At 46.5% G+C, this 20,344-nt stretch overlaps 1 protein-coding gene across 2 annotated transcripts in view; it reads right to left on the bottom strand.

Annotated features, from left to right (window-relative positions):
• Positions 1-4,963: 4,963 nt before the first annotated feature.
• The window catches only part of PLXNA4 (plexin A4), a 472,614-nt gene continuing 457,233 nt past the window's right edge, over positions 4,964-20,344 (bottom strand). For both annotated transcript variants that reach the window (XM_076346806.1, XM_076346900.1), the window contains exons 31-32: positions 12,836-12,986; positions 4,964-12,091 (exon numbers count right to left, since the gene is read on the bottom strand). In XM_076346806.1, the coding sequence (XP_076202921.1) occupies positions 11,996-12,091; positions 12,836-12,986 (247 nt within the window). In that variant the 3' untranslated portion in view covers positions 4,964-11,995. The remainder of the gene's footprint in view (positions 12,092-12,835; positions 12,987-20,344) is intronic.

Here is a 20,344-nt window from a genome sequence, read left to right as displayed (position 1 = left end):
TTGCCTGTGTTGTAGGAACAAGGGCTGCATCCCATATGGTGTACTGAAAGAAAGCTGGCCTGTGGAGATGTCTTGGCATCACGTTTGGTTTTGGGAGTTATAAGGTCAGTGAGTACATTTACCATTAGAATTTATGAGAAGGCAGGAAATTCAAAGAAGCAAATAAAAATAAAAGTTATTCTCCTTTCAGCTTTTTTTCTTTGAATGTCTTCGCTGAAGGCAAAAGACCAAACTGATTCCTGCTTTCCTCCCGAATGCTTGCTGGGTTGTGGGAACATACGACACGCCACAGAGTTCAGGGCTCTGCTGCATTTACAGCAGGAGACATTCCCTTTCCTAAAACAATTACAGCAAGAAAGGTCAAAGCAGACCCACTGGTGGGATTCATCCCACCTGGCTTTAGAAAGGCGTAGCGTAGCCATCCATAGCTGGGCTAGTTCCCCCCATCCTCCCTAGGGTCAGCAAGAGGAAACAAGCATTTTCCTTTGTCGTTCACTGATCCATTTTAGCCATCGAGGTTGCGATGAGACGAATTGTATCCTGAAAGGACCCATTTTTCACTGGTGGCTGTGCAGGGAGACAGGACAACTAGCACAGATGAAAACACCCACGGCCACTCAGATAACTCCCCAGCATGAGAAGAGGTCATTTTGCAGAGATCCTGCTATGATGGCTCTGAATAAAACCTCACTGATGCCAGAATCATTTTCTCGCCATGCAGTGTGCTGGCACACCTTGATACTGAAGCTAGCAGGTCTCTCCAGGGCAAGTGACTCAGAGTTATGGTCCCCGTCACTCTCACCCCCTCGGTGAGGATGATGAACCTGAGGCTGAACACAAGGAAGGGAGAGTCTGTCAGTTCCCTCGTACAAGTGATATCCAGCCGGCGCGAGAGAGCTGATGCTGGATTTATACTCTGCTGAACCAGAAAAACCTCCAGGAAGGGGACTGGTGGGGGGAACAGCTTAATACAACGCAGGCAGCCGAACCTGTGAAGTGTCAGAAAGCAGGTGAGGGAACCGGGAAATAATAAAGGCAAATTGAATGCTCTCCAGGTTGCTGGAAACAGTCCTTCTCAGCTGACATCTGGGATCGCTTTGGGAAGCTGAGCTGCAGACCAGCTCCTAACTTTCCCCTGAGAGCTGAAGACTGGTTCCTAGCTTTGCCCTGCCCTCCCCCCTGCCAGGTTTTTGATGGGTACTTGGGGGATGTTATTTACACTGGGGATGTCACGGAGATGAGGCAAATGGTCACCATTTCCTCAGTGGAGGAGCTTGAAGGAGGGGTGGATTGAGATGCAAGAAATGGACATCACCTCTCGTGGACAGTAAAAGCAGGAAAGCTCTGAAAATGCCTCTTTTCTGTAGCTTGGGGGTGGGATAATCCAGTATGGACAGAGAAACACCAGAGATCTTAGTGAAGAGATGGTGAGATGGATCCTGCTTGCTTTGTAGATAACTGGTTGGCCTTGAGTATCCAGCTTAGCCCATTTGGGAGCTGAATAGAGTCATTTCAGAGGCTGAAACTGGGAGAAGTGGCTGGTGCTTCCAGCACAGTGTGCTGTATCTGTCATGCACTTGCAAACACAGCCAACAGGACCTGAGTTGAGGTCTCTCAGGATCTCCAGAGTGACCCAGCAGGCACCAGCCTGATGCCCTGTCCTGTTGCAGACATTCATGTCAGAGGTTTTTCTTCTCACTCCTACTCTTGCAGCTCTCATTGAATCAATAGGTAAATTCTCCACTAAGTAGTAGCAAGCCCATGCATGTAATCCCCTTGAAAGCAAATATTTTGAGCTTACAGCTGTCAACAGGGAGTTACCACAAGCCTGGAATCTGTTTGTTTGGCTGTGCTAAGTAATTGCAGCCCCATTTAGTGCTTGGAAGGGTGTTTTTGTGGGAATAGTTGGTGTTGTGTTGTTTCCTGGTCTTGGCACCGAATACAAGAGGAAACTGTGGTTCGGTACGTATCAGATATGAGGTTTAGTTACAGGATCCCAGTGTAGGTCCCAACCATGCCCTAACCTATGGATTCTCACAAATGTGCAATATGCTGCTGGGTCCAATTGCAAAAAGAGTGACTGGGTTGATTGGTACTGGGCAAAAATAGGCTGCAGAGACCCTAGCTTTGCCTCTGAGCCGCTGTGTGATTGCAGGCAACTCATTTCACCTCTTTGTGCCTCAGTTTCCTCCCCACCTCTTCCTTTTCCTGTCTCACTGACATGGAAGCTGTTATTTCTACAGGGATACTCTCGCTGTTTATGCAATGTCTGGCAGAGACTCGGCCTAAAACTACTCTTGGCCAAATGTTAAGTACAACCACTTAGTCTGGAAGGAAGTTTTCATGAGGTATTTTAGTTTAGGTTTAAAAAAGGCCCCAAAAAGCAAAAGCCTTCATAACTCTTTTCTTTAGAGGTTTTTTGCTTTTATTTTTTTTTCCCCTAAATACAGTAATAATTCAGAATAGCTGAAATCTGAAGCACTTCTTTGCACATTATGCTTTTCTAGCATAAGTTCCTGCAACTTATAAGTTCACCCTGCTGCCCAGAGGGGTCTGATGGGTGATACCTATACAGGCAACACACTGTTGTGACTGACTGACCCACTGCTGGAACGTGCTGGCAGACTGATGCGAGTCCTTCTGGGTGACAAGGACTTTTCCTTTGCTGTGTCCCAAGGAGCAGCTGGACAGAGATGTCTCACTTCCATGTCTGGACGTGGTCAGTCTGTCAGTGTACGTATGCTGCTCATCTACAGGTGCCCAGACACTTGTTGAAGCCTATTGCAAAAGCTGTCAGAGCTTCATTTTACCCCTTTCCCTTTTTGAAGCCCACTTTCTTACTTCCTTTCCATGCTCTCCACTGAGCTGAGACTTGCAGATCCAAGTTCAGCCAAAAGGTGTTTGCCTTCCGCAAGCCCTATGTTGGCACCGTGGTCTGCAAATCCCATAAAACCTGCCAGCTGTCTCATTCCTCGGTGGGTGACAGAGGCTTAGCCCTTCGGAGCGTGGCAGGAGTTGCACCAGCTCGAGGTATGCAACCCTGACTCTTTTCCTCTCTGCTGAGTGAAACGGAGGACAGTGGTACAGGGCTGGCTGGGAGAAGGGGAGCAGTGGGAAACACCGGGAGCATACACAGGCAGAAGGGGCTGGTAAGGATGTTGATGCCACTGCCCAGCTCTTGGAATGACAATGAGGATAAGAGCTTTGTCCCTGCTTTGTGGGGAGAGGGAGGTTGGTGGCTACGTGCAGCGCTGGCTGCGAGTCTGCTGTGGGATGCGAGATACAAGGAGGGAGCAGGTACACGGCTCTGACCTCCTCTGCCACATCTCGTTGCTGTGAGAGTGGTGAATTATGAAAGACGGCAGTTTCAGTAGTCCCCACCACCACATCCCCTTTCTGCCTCCAAAGGGACCTGGCTCTGCTTATATCACTTTGGCTTTTCAAGAGCAGGGTCAGTGAAAAGCACCTATGAATCTTTTATCTCCAGTTTGCCTTCAGATGAGATGTTTCAGGTCAAGTTTCCTGTCCTTTGGGGTACATGATGAGGCTGATATGTTAAACCATGCAGACCTGTGTCACGGCAGTGCAAACCCTGCCCAGGCTTGGCCAAGCCTGCCATCAGTCCCAGGGAATCTGACCTCCTTCATTAAAGATTTACCCTTTGCAACAGCCGTTCAAAAGACAGTATCATAAGATAATAACAATAAGATAAGGGGAGCACAGTGGTTGGGGAGCAGATGTGGGAAAGGGAAAATGGATTTTCCCCTCTTGCTTTAAGCTAAGCTTAAAGAAACACTTAGCTTAAGCTTAAAGACACTCTAGAAACTGGAGTGTCCATCAGCTGCTCCTTCTTGCCATGTGTGGGAGGAGAGCAGGGGTAGGAGGCGGGGGGAGGAGGGAGGCTGCATTTCTCACTGCCTGGGGAACATCTTCAGCTTTGAACATACATGCAGGGAAGAGAGACCATGCCTGGCAGCGAGAGGGCTGCAGATCTGCCCACAGGCAGTTGTTCCTTCCCTCCGCCTTGGAGAAACATCCATCTTCTGCCTCCAGCCAAGGATGCAGATGCTGAGGACAGATGATTTCTTCCTATTTGCATGGCCAACCACGAGTGCTGCAAGCAGGGCTTGCCCCAGCAGCAGCCTCAGGCCTGGCATGACATCCTGGGAACAGAGAAGCAAGTGGGCTGGGGTGCTTGCTTGTCCACCTAAGACTACCTATGACTCTTCCAGGCTTGAAACCCCATGTGTTGATTGCTACTCTACTGTAATGGCCAAGGAGTCAGGGGCTCCCACTGAGAACTTTCAAGAGCCATAGGATATGGCTCCTTTAACGGCATCCCTGAATTCATGATCTTGTCAATCATCTTCAGAATGCACAACTGATGACACCCCAAAGGCAGATGGAAAGGAATAACCTGTCTGGATCCCACCTGTCCAAAAAAATTTCAAACAACCCAATAAACGGGTTCTTGTGTGAGAGAGAAAGAAAGAGAGAGAGAAAGGGGGAGAGGTGGGAAGGAGGGAAGATGGAAGGAAGGAAGGGAGGAAGGGAGGAAGGGAGGGAGTGCATTGGTGGAAGAAGGCTTTCCACAGTCATTGGTTGACACAAGCGTGCTGATCCCTAAGCCTTTGCCCTCTCTGTACATATAGCGGGGGTCTGCTCAGCTGGGATCCACTTCCCACCACACTTCACCAGCCCGGCCCATGGGCGTAAGTATGAAGCCAAGCCCCCAATGCCAACATGTGCTGACTCTCTGGAGCACTAAGGAAACTCTGGAGCATGTACTGCGGATAGTGGGGGAGCCTGAACTTGGGAGAGGGCTCCTACGGTGTACATGTGAAGGGGACTTGCTTTGAGCACTTACATGGTCTCCAGTCCCATGCTTCCCTTCACTTGAATTCCCTCTCTCTGGCTCCATTTGGCCACAGGAAGCCGCAATCACAGCCTGGGGCATTTTTATTTCTTTATTTTTTTTAATAAACTTTATTCTATATTACAAATAGGTTTTTTTTCTTTTTTGTTCTGGACTGCAAAATAGGAATGCCTTATATTTACATACACAGGTATACAATTAATTATAACAAAGGTACAGAAGCTTTGCCTTTACCAAGTAACAACGGGATTCCAATTTAAATAGTATAGATTTTATTTATTTTTTAACTAGGATCAATTCAAAAGAAAATCAAACCAACAACAACAACAACCTAAGAAAAAGGATCCCAACCTCCTTTCTAATGCTGTCTTGACATCTCTTTGAGGCTGTTAGTAACACTGTAGTGAAAGGATATGTCTTTACATTGATTTTGTATTTAAGGTGGAAGCTTTAGCAAAACAGAGAATGAGACTTCTGGGCTCATGTGTATGTCCAAGACACAGGGTCAGACACTAGGAAGGGCCTGTCTTGTGATGTTAAATAATCCAGTTGCCTCTCATCTTGCTTCTCTGGGGAAAACACTGGGAGCATTTAGCTAGCACCTAATCTCTCTGCTTCCTTACCCCACTCTGGGCTGGAAAGTGGCTTTGCTCCAGGGACTGGAGGAAGAGCAGCATAGAAATTGTAAATAACACAAAGTTTCTCTTAAGATACTTCCGAAAGGACTGCAAGCTTGGACATGTGCCTTGATTTCTCCAGCTGGCTCTATCGGAAGGTCAACGGCAACCTCTCCTGCTGGGAAATGCTGTCCTTGGAGTCAAGGAGCCACACCAGACCACACTGGCAAGAGAAGGGAATGCTGAAAGAGCCTAAATGTCCTGGTTTTCCCCCTGTTTTCTACACCCAGGTTTGCTTTACTGAGCTTCCCTGCACACTGCTCTCTGCTGCGAGTGTCTTTGAGGTGACTGGCTTCCAAGCAGAAAGAATTTCTTGAGGTAAACTCTCCATCTTTAGAACAGAAGATTAACACAAAAAAAAAAAAAGCCAATGAACAAACAACAACAACAACAACAACAGAAATCACACACGTGACAGGTTGATTAGACTAAGCAGCTTTATATCCTCGCTGGGTTTTTTTTGGTGGTTTTATTTTTTCCAAGTGTAAATCTTTTTTTTTTTCTTTTTTTTTTTTTTTTTTTTGACATCTTTCTACAAATTAATTCGTTGCTGTAAGCCTGTGTCCCCTTGGGTGCTTCTCTAACAGTGTAGTGAACTGAGCCATCCCAAATAAAACATGGTTGACAAGCTCCGTTTTCAAAGCATTCTCTGCAAAACGGTTATCTCCTGTAAGACAACACAACTTTTTTGGAGGAAGGGGCATTGCACAGTGGCAGAGGTGAGGGACTGCAGGACTCCATGGACCAAACAATACTCTGAAATGGCGACAGCATTGGGTGCAAAGCAGGTAAACTCAGGCTGTGAATGGCCAGGAGGCTGAGGTTCACACCATGACATTGAGGTTCATTTGCTTCATCAGTTGCCTGCTCCACAGCATACCAAGTTTGGATGGCAAGAGTCAGAACATCCCAAGACCTCCACCTGCCCTGGAGGACAACTCTTTTACTACTCATCAGATGCACAGAGCAAATTGTCCTGGCATCAGTGAGGCTATGACAATAATTCTCTACCCAACAGCTGTCATGGTGACGCATCTGCCAACATTGAAACGCAATCTACTATGATCATGTAAATGATCATATCTCCCTGGTTTGGAGAAAGAGAGCTCCCTAGTTTTGAGAAAGAGATCCATCCCTGGGCTCCGCTGGTCATCCCAGGAGAGGAGTGTATCAGAGGCTCAGAGGAGTTTAAACAACAACACTGATTTGAAAGCTGGATTTTTATACTGATTTCCTCATTCAAGGGTGGGGGATATGCAAACTGGGCTCCTGGATGCAATTTGTGGTGAGTTACCCCAAACCAACACAAACCTGGTGGGACCACAATGCACGTTTCTATACAGTGCCCTCTGTCTGGCTTCTGTAGCTAAATGCTGAACCAGGGAGAAGAAAGGGACTAAAACCACCTTGTTGGGACTGATGGGGTTCCAGCAAAGTGCTTATCTGGTCACGGCAGCTTCCCACATCAGCAATGGCCACCGCAGAAAGCAACAGATTTCTATGGAGGAGCAAACCTCTTATACACTAGAGCCTGCCTCAGAAGTTTGGGAAGCAGGACCAGTTTTTTTCCTCTGTCTCATTCCTTTTACAGCGCCAAGCAGTATCTCCACACTATCAGATGAATCTACTTCATGAGTAATTCTTCTACAGGCTGCTGGGAAGGGTGAAGCATGACTTGTTTTACTGATGCCTTGCTGATGCGAGAAAGTAGTCCTGGTCACCTCCAGCAGCCCAGACTTTTCTTTTTGGTGTGAGATGGTCCTTGGACTTGAGGGTCCTCTGTGGAGACACAAATGTATGCCCCACTAAGAGGAGCCCTGGGACTCAGTCCTTTCAGGTTTCCAATCTTCCTTTGGAAGAGTCTTCCACATAATAGTGTCTCTTTCCAAAGCACTTCACTAAAGCCTTGGGGAAGGACAGATCTACATTTTGTGTTTTGCCTTACTTTTAAACAATTTTCCTCTTGATATTAGCTAGTTTGTGCTTGGGTTGTTTCATCATAAGAATCCTGGACTTCAGGAAATGTGGAAGGGACGTGTAGTCTTTATGTCAGCTGACTCAACAGTGAGACTGGCCACTGGACTCTTAAAACTCTATCAGTTTTCAATAGCATTATTAAAAATAATGATGACAATTATGTGATTTACTTGGTCTCTCTCCCTTCATGGTAAACACCTTCCTGTGGGCTAATGCACAAGATCTGGAAACTTTGGCAATCACTTTTCAATTAAAGCAAATACCAACCAAAAATCTGCTGGTAAATCTTCTTCATGTCATAACAATTTTTTATGGTCTCCAGTGTCAAAGAAGTATGATAAGACAACTGCAGTGGTAAAACTACAGATGAGAAAATTGGCATAGCCCTCTTACCTAAGGGAGCAAGGCTGGCGTATGGTGGATTGGACCAAACCTTCAGATATGTTCAGGACAGAATGAAGAGTGGGAAGAGAAGGACTGGGGCATGTTGGGAGAGGAAGGTGCCCTTGGCTGGCTGCATTTCTCCTTTTCAGTAGTTCTCCTGTGCTGTCTGTTCAAGCGCTAACAATCTCTAACGCCTTCTTCCAGATAACACGCAACTTTTCCCACAACAGTGTTTACTGGAAGGCTCAGTCTGCAAAAGCACATGACATGATGGATTACACCTCAGATCACTGTGTCATTGATAGGTGAGTACACTCACAGGGAGGACACGATGTGTTTGCAGAGGGACTGTTCACCTTTTGCTCCTCTAACCCAAGCGCAAAATCCCACAGCAAGCTCTGCAGTGAAGAAATAATCTTAGCTCTCTCCGTAGGACCACAGAGAGTCTTCACGAGTTCCCTTTCCCCATTTCTGATGGTGCTGTAAGCATCAGCATTCATTGTCTTGACTGCAGTGTTGTTTGAGAAATACCCATAAAGATCAGCCTATCATCTGGCATTTTCTGGCTATTAGGAGCCTGTCCCTTGACTTCTAGGCACTTTGGCTCCAGTTCTCTCCATGTAGCTTGAAAAACAGTGTGGAATACCACCTATTGGGCATTTTTGGTCAAGTGTGGAAAGGGAGGTGGCGGGAAACAAATCAAAGGAAGAGGAAAAGAATGCATCCATGTTGTAGTAGGGCTCATTCTTCTGCTTGTGTCTTCGTTTTTAGTTGTGTTTTACATGCACTTAAAAAATAGTTAGCTCCACAGGTGAGGCTGGGAAGAAAGATGCCAAGACCTCTCATAGACTGGGGGATGCTGGGACAGTGGTTGGAAATGGGGAGGGCACTGAAGGGGACAGGGGAGGAAGCCCATGCACTTACATCATGATTCTGGCACATTTTCCAAGCGAAAACCAAAACCAGCTCAAACACCAAATAAAAAAAAAACAAAAAGAAAAACAAAAAGAAAAATAAGGAGGAGATGAAAAAGAAGCAAGATACAGATTTTTCTTTCAAATCCTGGGGATGGGGGAAAGAAGAGGATGGAGACAAAACGTAAATGCCTAAATGGGAACTTGGGAAGGGTTAAGACACCAACCTCATGGCGCTTCCCATTTCCCCTAAGTGTTTCATTCTCAGTGTCTCTGAGGCGTTCAAGTTTTTCTTGAAAAATATATATATATTACAGATGAAAAACTCCGTACCAGCAAGAAGAAATAAAATAATAACAATGGAAAACAACCATAATAAAACAAAAACACAGCCCTGAAAACATCAAAAAGAAACAGGGTGAGTCTCAAATTTCCCCTGTGGTGTTTCTCTGACTTCAGTAACAGTGCAGGATTACACCAGTTCACTTTTATACTTTTTTTTTTTTTTAAAACAGCTTCTTCTTCCTTTCATGTGCGCATGTCCAGGCAGTATAGCCCATCACTCATAACCACTTCCCTCCAAGCCAGCTATTCGTCCTTAGACTCCTACCATGCAGCTGTGAGTACAAGGCATGACAATAGGGTCCATGTTTATTTTTTGTGGCACTTTGTTTGTCAAAACCTTTGGTTTCTTCCTTTTTTTTTTTTTTAATTTTCCTTTTTTATGTACTTATAAAAAATATTGTGTTTGTGTTGTTGTTGTAATTTTCTTACCTCTGGCTCTGGTGGGACTTCCACCCCACTTTCACAGCCATAATCAATGGATCTGGAACATGCGCCAACATTACTAAATGGATCAACAAAACCATCGCAGAACCAACCAAGCCCAAATCATCCCCAATGTGCAGGCCTCTTAAAAATGCTGAGATGTCCATAAGGTGCGTGATGAGTCCATCAGCTCAGCAATCAAACAGAAAGCAAGCAAAATTAAAAAGGAAATAACGCACACGCGCACATAGATACACACACACACGCACACGCACAAAATAATAATAATTATAATCAAGATAGAAATGTCTGGGGTTTTAAAACCAAGACGTGTCCCTAAGTTTGCTGTTTCAATATGAATCTTGTGATATTCTCCCCACAGACACATCCAGTTTTGGACTGCTGTTCTTTAAATGGTTTTAGAAAGACTTGCCTACATGTGTATCTGCTTGGCTGAATGAAACCCGCTTGCTGACTGACTCCTGTTGGCACCACATCCCCCGTTAGACGCACTCATGATCCGTTGCTCTGAAGAGGTTCTGGTTTGCTAGCAAGAGGCATGAATAAAACCAAATGCACTCATTCTGTAACCAATTTACACACCCTGTCTTTACCCCTTCCTCCCTCCAGGTGCAAAGTAGATCCAGGCTGTAGCTCTGAGGATGGTGTGAGATGGATGTGGGCTGATTCTCCATGGCATCAAGCCACTCCTCCATCTGCTAGTGAGCTCTGTTCATTTCTGGTGAGATGAATGCAGACCCAGCTCTTGCCTCCATGGTGTACAAGATGCAAGGTTCTCCAGACCCTGAGGGTCTCCCACTACGCTGAACCATGGTGATATCCGGGCTGGCAGCTGTATGAAAAAAATAGCCAAACACAGAAGAGACGCAGGAGCTCACTCCTTTTTAGCTGGCCATGAAACAGGTTGAGATGTTGTTCTGGAGGAGATGAGCAGAGGATAGGACGGGGTAATCACGCACAATTGTCCTGTGGTGACAATGACATCTGAAGGGATAAGGAATGCAAAGAGACAGCACATCCTTCCCAGGCAGCAGCTGTGCCTTCAGCAAGGCCTGTTGTTTCCAGAAATGGAGAAGAGGAAAAGCTGGGAGTTGGCACCAAAAGGCGGATGAGCTTCCAGCGGTTCAGAGACCTCCAGAAGACATGCAGTTCGGCTGGGGGTATCTAGGTAGAAGAATATTTTGCATTGTTTCATTTGGTTTTCCTCAAAGATTTCCTTCCAAAATGTGTGGTGACATTTCCTCTTAGGAGTGGCTTTGAAGGAAGCTTTTACCATCAGTCCTATTCACCACCTTGCTTCATGGCAAGCCCTTCAGTATCCTTCTGATATTCCACCATGAGAAAACAATAGCTTTGTTCCAGTTGAGGAAACAAAACGGAAAGAACTAACAGCTTTAAAAAAAATCCCTCTGGTTGATTTTTGAGGCCAAGCTCCTTGCCTGGAACAAAATGAGACTTGTGGCTCTTGTTTTCCAAGCTGAGGTGGGAACGAGGGAGATGCTGTGCTGTCCATTGCCAGAAGGAACAGAACCACCACCAACAGGATACCACTGAGCAGAGAGAGCATTTTTGCTGCAGTGCTACGACCAACAGGACACAATGGGAAAGACGGAGGGGGACACAGGTCTCTTTGAAAAATAAGAATAACCATATGAAACACATGGGCAGGGGAGTGTCGGTCTCCTCCTCCCCTCTTGACCCTTCCCCTGCCCCAAGAAAGCAGCTACACCACTGTTTGCCCAGGCAGATAAAAGCCACAATGGTCCCACTCTGGACGGAGCTGTGGCATTTTTCGGGGATCCTTGAGGTTCCTCTCCCAGTGGGTCACTACCAAGAGATAGAGTTGCAATGGCTCTGCAGGAGAGGATCTCGATTTGCTCCTGCCCTCCAGGATCCCTGCAGGCAGGCTGCCTTCCCCTTGGGGAGACTTTTAATAATACTGAGTTCATTTCCAAGTCCACTCCAGAGGTTACAGCCCTAGGAGGGCAGTTAAAGCAGCATGACAGAAGTGACCTCCCAATTTCCCATCTGCAGAGTGATGATGTGATGTTGGGGGAAGGTTTGGGGTGGGGCGTTCTGTGTATAATAGTTTTTCTCTAGGGCAAAGGCAGAGGGGAAGCTGTGAAAAGGAGAGCTCCACCTGAATGTCTTGATGTCCCCAGAGCCAAGATTCCTCTGTAGTCTTTTCTTTTAACCCCTGGGGCTTTGTTGCTTTGTCCATAGATTTTGAAAGAGAAAGAAATGAGAGAGAGAGAGAGGAGTGCTGTTCAGGTGACTCTGCTTACAGCCGATCAAAACTTGCACTTGGTAAAGATGATGATCTTGAGTGAGGCACGACTTGGTTTATCCCTCCCAGGGCGTCCCTGGCAGGACAGTTCTCAGCTGTCTATGCTCATGAGGGTTATGACTTGTTCAAGTTTGTAGGCAAGTTTCTGTTTCCCAGCCTGGTCATCTTGATCAAGGGCTCCGAGAATCTGGAAAAAGAGAGAGAAATAAGTTGTAGGGATTTAATTTTTTTTGCCCAAAAGGACTGAGTCGAGCATCTTACAGCAGCAGATGAGGGTCAGCTTTCCCTAAGGTGGGTCGCAGGCTTAGCTTAGATAACACAAAGCAGGTCAGTCAGCAGAGAACTAGGCAGGCAGTTTGGGATAGAGCTGACTAAATGCAGACCTCTACATTGCAACCAATCAAATGGATTCTTATCTTGGAGATCAGTTATTTGGTAGCTTTATTCATCACCTTGCGATGCCACTTGAGATGCCTTAAGGTATTTCACTCGGTCTTCAACACACAGAACCATGCTGGTCACCTTTAAGTCGTGTGTCATGCTTGCCGGACCATTTTAGGGTGGTTTAGGGTTTCTGAAATGGCACTGGGCACATATGCTTAAACAACTTTTGGCCACATGTGATGCAGAGCTCATGTAGGGCTCCTCTGTAGCAAGCTAACATCTGACCGTCCACTACTGCAAGCCAGCTAAATCTGATTGACCGATAATAGGAGACAAAAATAACAGGGATCTAGATGGAAGAGTACTAGGGAGACCAATAATCCCAGGCCCTCCCTTTCCAGACCCCAGGCCTTGCTTTTTGTTCCTTAAATCTATCATGCCCCTATCCAGGATGAAGATAGGTATCTGTGAGACATTCTGGGCCCTGGGAACGGGTGGGCTGTCCCATGGTCCTGCAGAACTGCTCTTCCCCCACCAAGGCTCTTACCTCCTCGCTGTACTTGCCAACGTAGGAGTATATCTCTGAGAGCGCACTCATAGTGTTGAACTCATTCATATGCATGCGAGACTGCTCAGCCAAGTATGCGTTCATGTCCTGGTCACTGATTGCTGGCATTTTGGCGATGTCTGAATAGTACCTGAGAGAGAGAAATACAGGTGTTTCTTGGGGGGAGAAGTAGGGAGTCAAGAGATGAAAGCCATCAACAGTAAGGAGAAAGGACACACTCTCGGGCTCTTCTGGCACATCAATGATATACCTGGTCATGCTATTCTTTTACAGCAAGGGAGATGACTTAGCCAAAAGTGGAAATTACTGAAGCGCTATTCCTGGACACCAGACGTGTTGTATTCACCCAACCCGATTCTGAGACTGAAACGCCAAAGAGCATCCTGCAAACTTTCTCCATGCCATCAAAGAAGTAGGCAGTACCTATTGATGCTGGATTCCTTTGTCAGGCCTTCAAGGGCTTTGAGCCCTACCTCCAGTCCCACAGAAAAGTCCCACTCATCCCACTGAGAGCTCAGGATTTTGCTCCCACAGACAAAAAAAGCTTTGCATGCTTTCTTGCACCGTTCACACTAGTACAGCTGCATCCATTGCTAACAACATCCACCTCCCGCACTGAATCCAGTCTATCCCAGCAACTCCTCTAATGCTCAACATCTCCCTTTTGCCCCAGATTTTAAGCTGGCCTGATGTCACAGTTTGTGGCAACAGGCTTCAAAACACCCCCCATCCCCGCTCTGACTGGGGAGAATCTTCTTCCCTTCGGAGTCAGCGACATTCCCCTTGAGCTCAAGAGGACTGGGGTTTTATCCGTAAGATATGGAGCCCCCTGAACCCTTGCCCATCAGGTTTCATCAGCAGAGTAAGGTCTCTTTAAGGAAGTTGCTATTTTCAATGTCCTTCGTCCCCCGGGTAAGGCAGGTCTTGGAGGACAAGGTTTGCGGAAGGTAATCAGTCACTGTCACTTGCAGCTGTGCTCTGCTGTCAACTGGTTAATTAGACACCATCATTTACATTTTTAATTTCTGCGATTTGACATTCTGTGCACAAGGAAAAAAAAAAAAAAGAAAAAAAGCCCATAGCTGCAGCAATCCACAATTTTATAATTAGGAGGCAGAGGGGACGGGGAGCCAAAAGAGCTGACAGGTGTCCTGTAAACGGCGTTGAGGCACCTGCTGAGATGGAGGCTGTTTTCCACTGCAGAGAAATTGGACACTGAAGTGCTGTATAATAAGGATCCTTCAGACAGACAAGTGGGAAAAGACTCTCTATGGCAGAGCAGGACAAGCAGCTGCCGAAGTCTCCTATGAAAGACAGCACAGTGCAAGAGCATTGGGAGGAAACCCCTCCACACCAGAAGGCTCCAGTTTTGCTGTCTGGTTTTGTGCCCTGCAGTCCCATCCTGATTTACTGCAATGGGTTGGTCTCAGTTGCTATCCTGGCTTTGCAGAATGGGGTTGATGTAACCCTCGGGACAGAAAGGCATAGGAGGCAGAGGTCCTTCTCCCAGCCCTGTGCATAGTTTTCCAGCCTGACTGCTTCCAGAGCTAGACTCCGGCTCATCATAAAATCTTATGCAAACCTCATTAACTTCGCTGCAATTTCCAGTATGCACAACATTACTCTCCCTGGAGTCCTAGCATCTTGTCTTCTGGGCTCAGGACCAGCCAAAAATCCTGGTCTAACTCAGTCCCATGGTCTAAATATTTCCCAGCCCCAGCACTCCAGTGATGATTGGTCTGGGCTTGGTTTTGCTTTACACTTTGCCTAACCCCCAGCCCCCAAGTGGACCTGAACAGATGTCTATAAGGGAAGGAGCCATCTGGAAACCTCATGAGGACCTGTCCTGCAGAACTACCTCCAGGATAAGATGATGAGCAGGATGAATAAATATTTCTAGACCTTTTCCACTCCCAGAAAACTCAAACAAGTCTCAGCATCAACATATGGACCAAATCAGACCAGCGCTGCATGCACTTCTGACAAGAGAAATCATCAGGGACTGGTGGCATCCATGACAATGCTATTGCAGGTTCCTCAGAGCCAAAGCACATTGCTGAGAAACAAGGAGTCTTATGGCCAAAAAACAAGGTGTGCCTTGGCACCCAGAGAAAACTACATCCATGTGCAACCAGCACAGTTCATCGACTTGTGGGGAAAAACAGCCTGCAATGCAGTGAAATTCATTGATTTATGGTGCCTAAGAAGAGCCCATGGAGAAGAGCCCAGCTCCTCATGAATATTGCATAGGCACCCTCCTGCTAGGCGAAATGAAAACTGAAGGGGATTACATCACTGCAAAAATAAATGAGGCCGGTGGAGGAAAGCAGAGGTACTGTGTTGTATTTGCCAGTCTGGCTCTGACAAGCAGTTGAAATGCTCCTTTTCCTCCCTGGTTTGGATGGTCATCAAATGATGGCAGACAGTGGGTGCAGGGCTGGGACACTTCTGAGAAGTGAAACACAGACACACATATCGTCTGCTTCTCCAAGTTTCTCCTGTCTCCCTTTCACCTGGTAGCAACGCTCTCCTGGGTCAGTGACTCACAGGGGTCTAAAAGCTCCTGGGTCCCTTTCCAGCCCTGCAGAGATATTTTCCCAGCAGCATAACACTCCCATGACTCATCTGAACAACGAAAAGCAACACAAAATGCTCCCTGGAGCGAAGGACAGGATGCAAGAATCTGAGTTTCAGGGCTTGGAGGCCTCTCCAGCCACGACAGACTCTCAAGCTGTGATCTCAGTCTTCTGGGTTCATGGGCCATTACCCACCACCATACCAAAGTGTCCTGGTCTCCCCCGGACTCAATTCCCTGGCCATCACACACCTGAGCAGTCATTTCTCATTAAGACTGCAAACCAAGATATTGTGCAAGTGTGTTTCGCGGGGAAAATAAATGAAAAAGAAGGAAAAAAACCCCATGTACCAATAATCAAACCTAGCTGCTAGTCCCAGGAGAAGACATATAATATCCTTCCATCAGAACTCTGCCATGGCCAAGTGACTTATTTATACAGAAGTGTTTCTAATGAAGCCATCATTGCGCTATCTAAAGAAATTATGAATGTGTATATTAAAGCATCCTAGCAGGGAGATGACAACATCCCTGCTGAGTCTTTATTTACCTTCTATTTGAGCCCAGATCCTCAGAGGTACTTAGGGCCTCTCTGCCATTTGCATACCCCTAATGTCTTCAAAACCACTGTGAAGCTGTCACCGAACCCCAGAGGTCCTTACATTTTCACTGCCGACATTTGCAAGGCTACCTGCGTGCTGCTTCCCTTCGCCCCTGCAGCTGACAGCTCTCACACCATAGCTGAACTGTGAGGCAATGCAGGGAGAGCGAGATGCTCTTTCACCACGCTGCTGCTGTGAGCACCCCAAAGCTGAGGGCCACCGGGTCTCACCTGAGTCATGGGCAGATCATTGACTCACACTTCCATAGCCCCAGAGGCTGCATTAGCCAGCATGAGGTTGGGAATGTAAGACTAAGCCAGATTCCCTCTGAATGAGACAGAAAGGCAGCAAAGCAGCAAGTCTAGCTTAGCCTGCCTCCAAAGGTTCAAGACTGAGAGTCCAAAGTAGAAGACGGTGACTACTTGTTCAGATGTGCACCACTCGCTGGCCTGGTGCTGCAGATTTGCTCCTTCTTCTGTACTCCATTTTTGGTTATCATCTCCAGTGGATCCTTTTCCAGCTGTTTCCAGGAGATCCTTAGATGCACATCAAAAGATCCTTTCTTATGTGCTTGAGTTTCCCCTAAATCACAGGAGGAGACTGAGTTCTTACCTCAAGGCTGCTCATTCTCTAATGTGGCAGGAAACTTGTTCGTTAGACATCAGAAGCCCTCGAGAAATTTGTGTAAATCCCTCACTCAGGCACATCAGCAAATAAAATGGAGGATGTGAGGATTACTAGACCATAGGATATGACTTCATAGGTATCACTAACACTGCTCAGCCCAGCCTGGCTTGAACAAGAGAGCCCATGAGACCATCCACTGCCACTATCGTATGGGGAAGGTATTTTGGACACACCAGTATGTAGTAGTGCTCCCTCTTATTCTCAGAGAATAATTGTTCTTGTTGCTTTCACATCCTCCTCTTTCCCTGGGTTGTGTTTGTTTTGTTTTGTTTTGTTTTCCTAAGGAAAGCAATAAAACAGTGACCTGGGAATACATCTTGCCCCCTGTTTAGCCAGGGGTAAATGCTCTTGCCTTCGGTACCAACCAGGAAAGGCTCCTTAGTGGAGCTGCTTCACAAGAATGACTGTGCCTGCTGCCACTCAGTAACTCATTAACTCATCAAAAGAGAAGAGAAAAGCCGTGTTGCCAGTGCTTCCTGAAATTTTCCAGCACGCCGTGGTTTAGGCAGCTTAGCATGGAGCTAATTGCCTTCCAAAAGATCTTTTTGTCATGGCTGTTGTTGTGCCTTCGCTGGGTTGGGACTGCACTCATTAATAATCATTTTAGCATATGAAAAGCTTGTAACGAATCCATGTGCTGCAGACGGCAGACGCAATTACAGCAATAACATAATTAAGGTTATGCAATAGCCGGCTGTATCCAGATCACTGAAGGAGGAAAAGATGTATGAAAGGGATATGGGGGACTGCTACAGCAGAGAAGGGTTGAAGGAAAGCTTGGGAACAACCTAGCGGCCAGCTCTTTTATGGGATGAAGTGAAGCAACGCAAGGGCATGCTGTCAGTTCTTCTGTTGACATGGCATGGCAGTTTTAGCTTCCTGGGAGGCATCTGAGCTGTGAAGTTTGCGTTTGTGCTGATTCAGCTACAGGCAGCCGCAAGACTCTGTTAGCCCAGACTGATCCTATTTTGGAGGGAGGTTCAAGGCCAGGGTGTTGGACACCGATTGGACTTTGGCAGTAAGAGCACGACAGCTAAGCAAAAGGTACCGTCCCCAAAGTTAGCTGAAGATCTGCCAGTTCTTCCAGAGATTTGCCTTGAAGAGCTTGAGGGAACGATCCTGTCTGTGTATGCATCCCCTAGCTGGGGCAATGATTTTTTTTTGCACGTGTATGGCTTTTCCTGCTGCTTTCCATCTCAGAATAAACGGTAGAGAATGGGCGGGCAGCACTGAGTCAATGGCTGAAGAGTGAATCGGTGAACAGGCAGTTTCTCTGGGAAAAGATACCGTCCAGCATCATCTCAGTGCAGAGGATGCGTGGGTCTGAGGTTGTACTCTCTGCATATAGACACATTTTCATCTTGCCTGCCGAAAACTGCACTATGTCAGAGCAGCATGTTACTGTGATGAGAAAATATCAGGAGCTTTTTGGAGACTAAAGGTGAAGAAAGGCAAGCGAACAGTCTTCAGATACACCAAAAGCTGCAGCAAAGAGGCAGGGAATGAGCTGTACCCCATGTCCCTGGGGATGTGATGAGACGACATGGGCTTTAATTACAGCCAGGGAGATTTTGGCTGGCCATCAGGGAAAACACTCTGATGGGAAGGACAGGGAAGCGCAGGAATGGATTGCCTGAGGAGAGCAGAGGCTCTGTTGTTGGAGGCCTTTAAGAAAGGGGTAGACAAGCATCTGTCAGGAAGGCTTTAGACAGAACTGATCCTACCCTGAGGCAGGAGCTGGTTGGGTTGACCTCCTGAGGCCCCTTCCAGCAGCGGTTTTTATTATCTCTACTGACAACACCCCCCTACCTTAACCCTTGGTATGCTATATCTTGAGCCTTCTTTCTGGCAGGGAAAGGAGACACAGAAGACTGCATTTTTTAAAGTAGAGCCAGGATTTGTACCTGTCATTTGATGCTCTCTTTTAAAGCCTTTGGAGTCACCCCAATGTTTCTGTTTAAAACCTCAATAACTTACAATGTTAGGGTGCGTGCAGCTTATAATCTTTATTGTACTAAACTAGTCCAATTTGTCTTTCTTTCTAAAGTTAGCTGCAAAGTGGCCAACAGACATCACAAGCTCTGCACTGGAAGAGACCATCTATTGACTTCAGAGTTCTGGAACCACAGGCTGACAAGTGACGTAGGTTAGATCCCGAATGGGGACAGACTATCCATTCTGCATACTCCAAACATACTCCCACAGCATTTTCTATTAAGCTTAAGACCTCGACATCTAAAGGCTTATGCCATGCAAATCATAGTTGCTCCAGGAAAAGGAAATAGATGAGGTCACGTACCCAGGACCTGGGTACCAACAGCTAGGTCAGGTAACGTTTGTACCCAGGTTAACATAATAAACTGCAGATGTTGTAATTCTGAATCCCACAGATCAGGTCACTTTAAACCTCTTTTAGTCCTGAACTTGGCAAGCCTATTTTGAATGGTCTTCATTAGAAGATTCTCAAGGTGTTAAGAATATTTGCCATGTCTCCATTGACTTTCAGCTTTTCTTTGAGTGGCTATTTTTAATGCACAATAAGCAGCCAAAAGGAGACCAAGTCCTTGCAGGGATGAGAAAAAAAGCACCAGTTCCTCTCCTTGCAGCACTGCAGGTATTTTGGGCACCAGTGTGCAATGGAAAAACTCTCTGGCTTCTGCTTTTTGTGCTCTGCCCCTTTTCAGTTTCCCACAGCCCTGCCTCCGTGCCAGGCTTTGGTAGGGAAACATCGTATTGATTGTGATGCAGGCAATTAAACGGTGTTAATGAAGTTCAAACAAGTGTTATCATAAGCTTGGCAGCATGGAGAGAAATGAAAGGTCAGCCACAGCCCTTTGTCATCTTTTCAGTGTGGTGTTGAATGCTAATGAGACAGTCCCAATTAGAACAGGCTCCCCTTTGTATTGCTTGGGGATTGCATCAAATGCTCCCAAGTTCTCCAGATTTCTAGGCTCAAAGGGGACATTTGAAGTAAACTTGAAAAGATGCAGATCTGAAGCTGCTCTAATGTAAACTCAGCAAAGCCTATGGAGTTTTACTAACAGAAGTCAGATGAGAATCTGGTCTACCATTCCCATTCTTTCCCTCTTTTTTCAATAGACTCAGATAATCATAATTGAAAAGCCTCCACCTTGTTTCAGAACTACAGTCTGACTCTTCATGGCTTCAACAAAAGCCAAATAGTCTGTCCCCATTTCCTGGGTTAATTCTCCCGCCTCAGTCAGGCCTCATCTTCTGCCGCAGGAAACCCAAGTTCTGCACCCCGATACTTTTTAGCCATGCATTTTCACAGCGAAAGAGCCCTGCTTGTGTAACTTGAATGCTGAACCTGGTTTTCCCAAAAGTTGGGGTTTCTCAGTGGGTTTGGTTCAGCGGGCAGAATCCACCTCTGCTTCCAACAGCATTAAAAAAGGGCTGTTGAAATCAAACTCCCAGTTGACTACCATGTGGAGGTAGACCATTGATCAGGCCAGTATCTGTAGCTATTCCCTTCCCAATGTACATTCACACTCTAAAGAGGTAGAAAACTAAACTTTGAAGGATTGGAGCTATGTACTTTCACCCATGCCTGCTTCTTGTGCCAAGGTCATTCCCTGCTTTGAGTTTTGTGAGTCCTAAAGGCAC

This window comes from Aptenodytes patagonicus, chromosome 1 (genome assembly GCF_965638725.1).
Source record: "Aptenodytes patagonicus chromosome 1, bAptPat1.pri.cur, whole genome shotgun sequence".
Lineage (NCBI taxonomy): Eukaryota > Metazoa > Chordata > Aves > Sphenisciformes > Spheniscidae > Aptenodytes > Aptenodytes patagonicus.
Note: the sequence above shows the minus strand (reverse complement) of the source record. Positions and strands in the feature narration are given on the sequence as shown.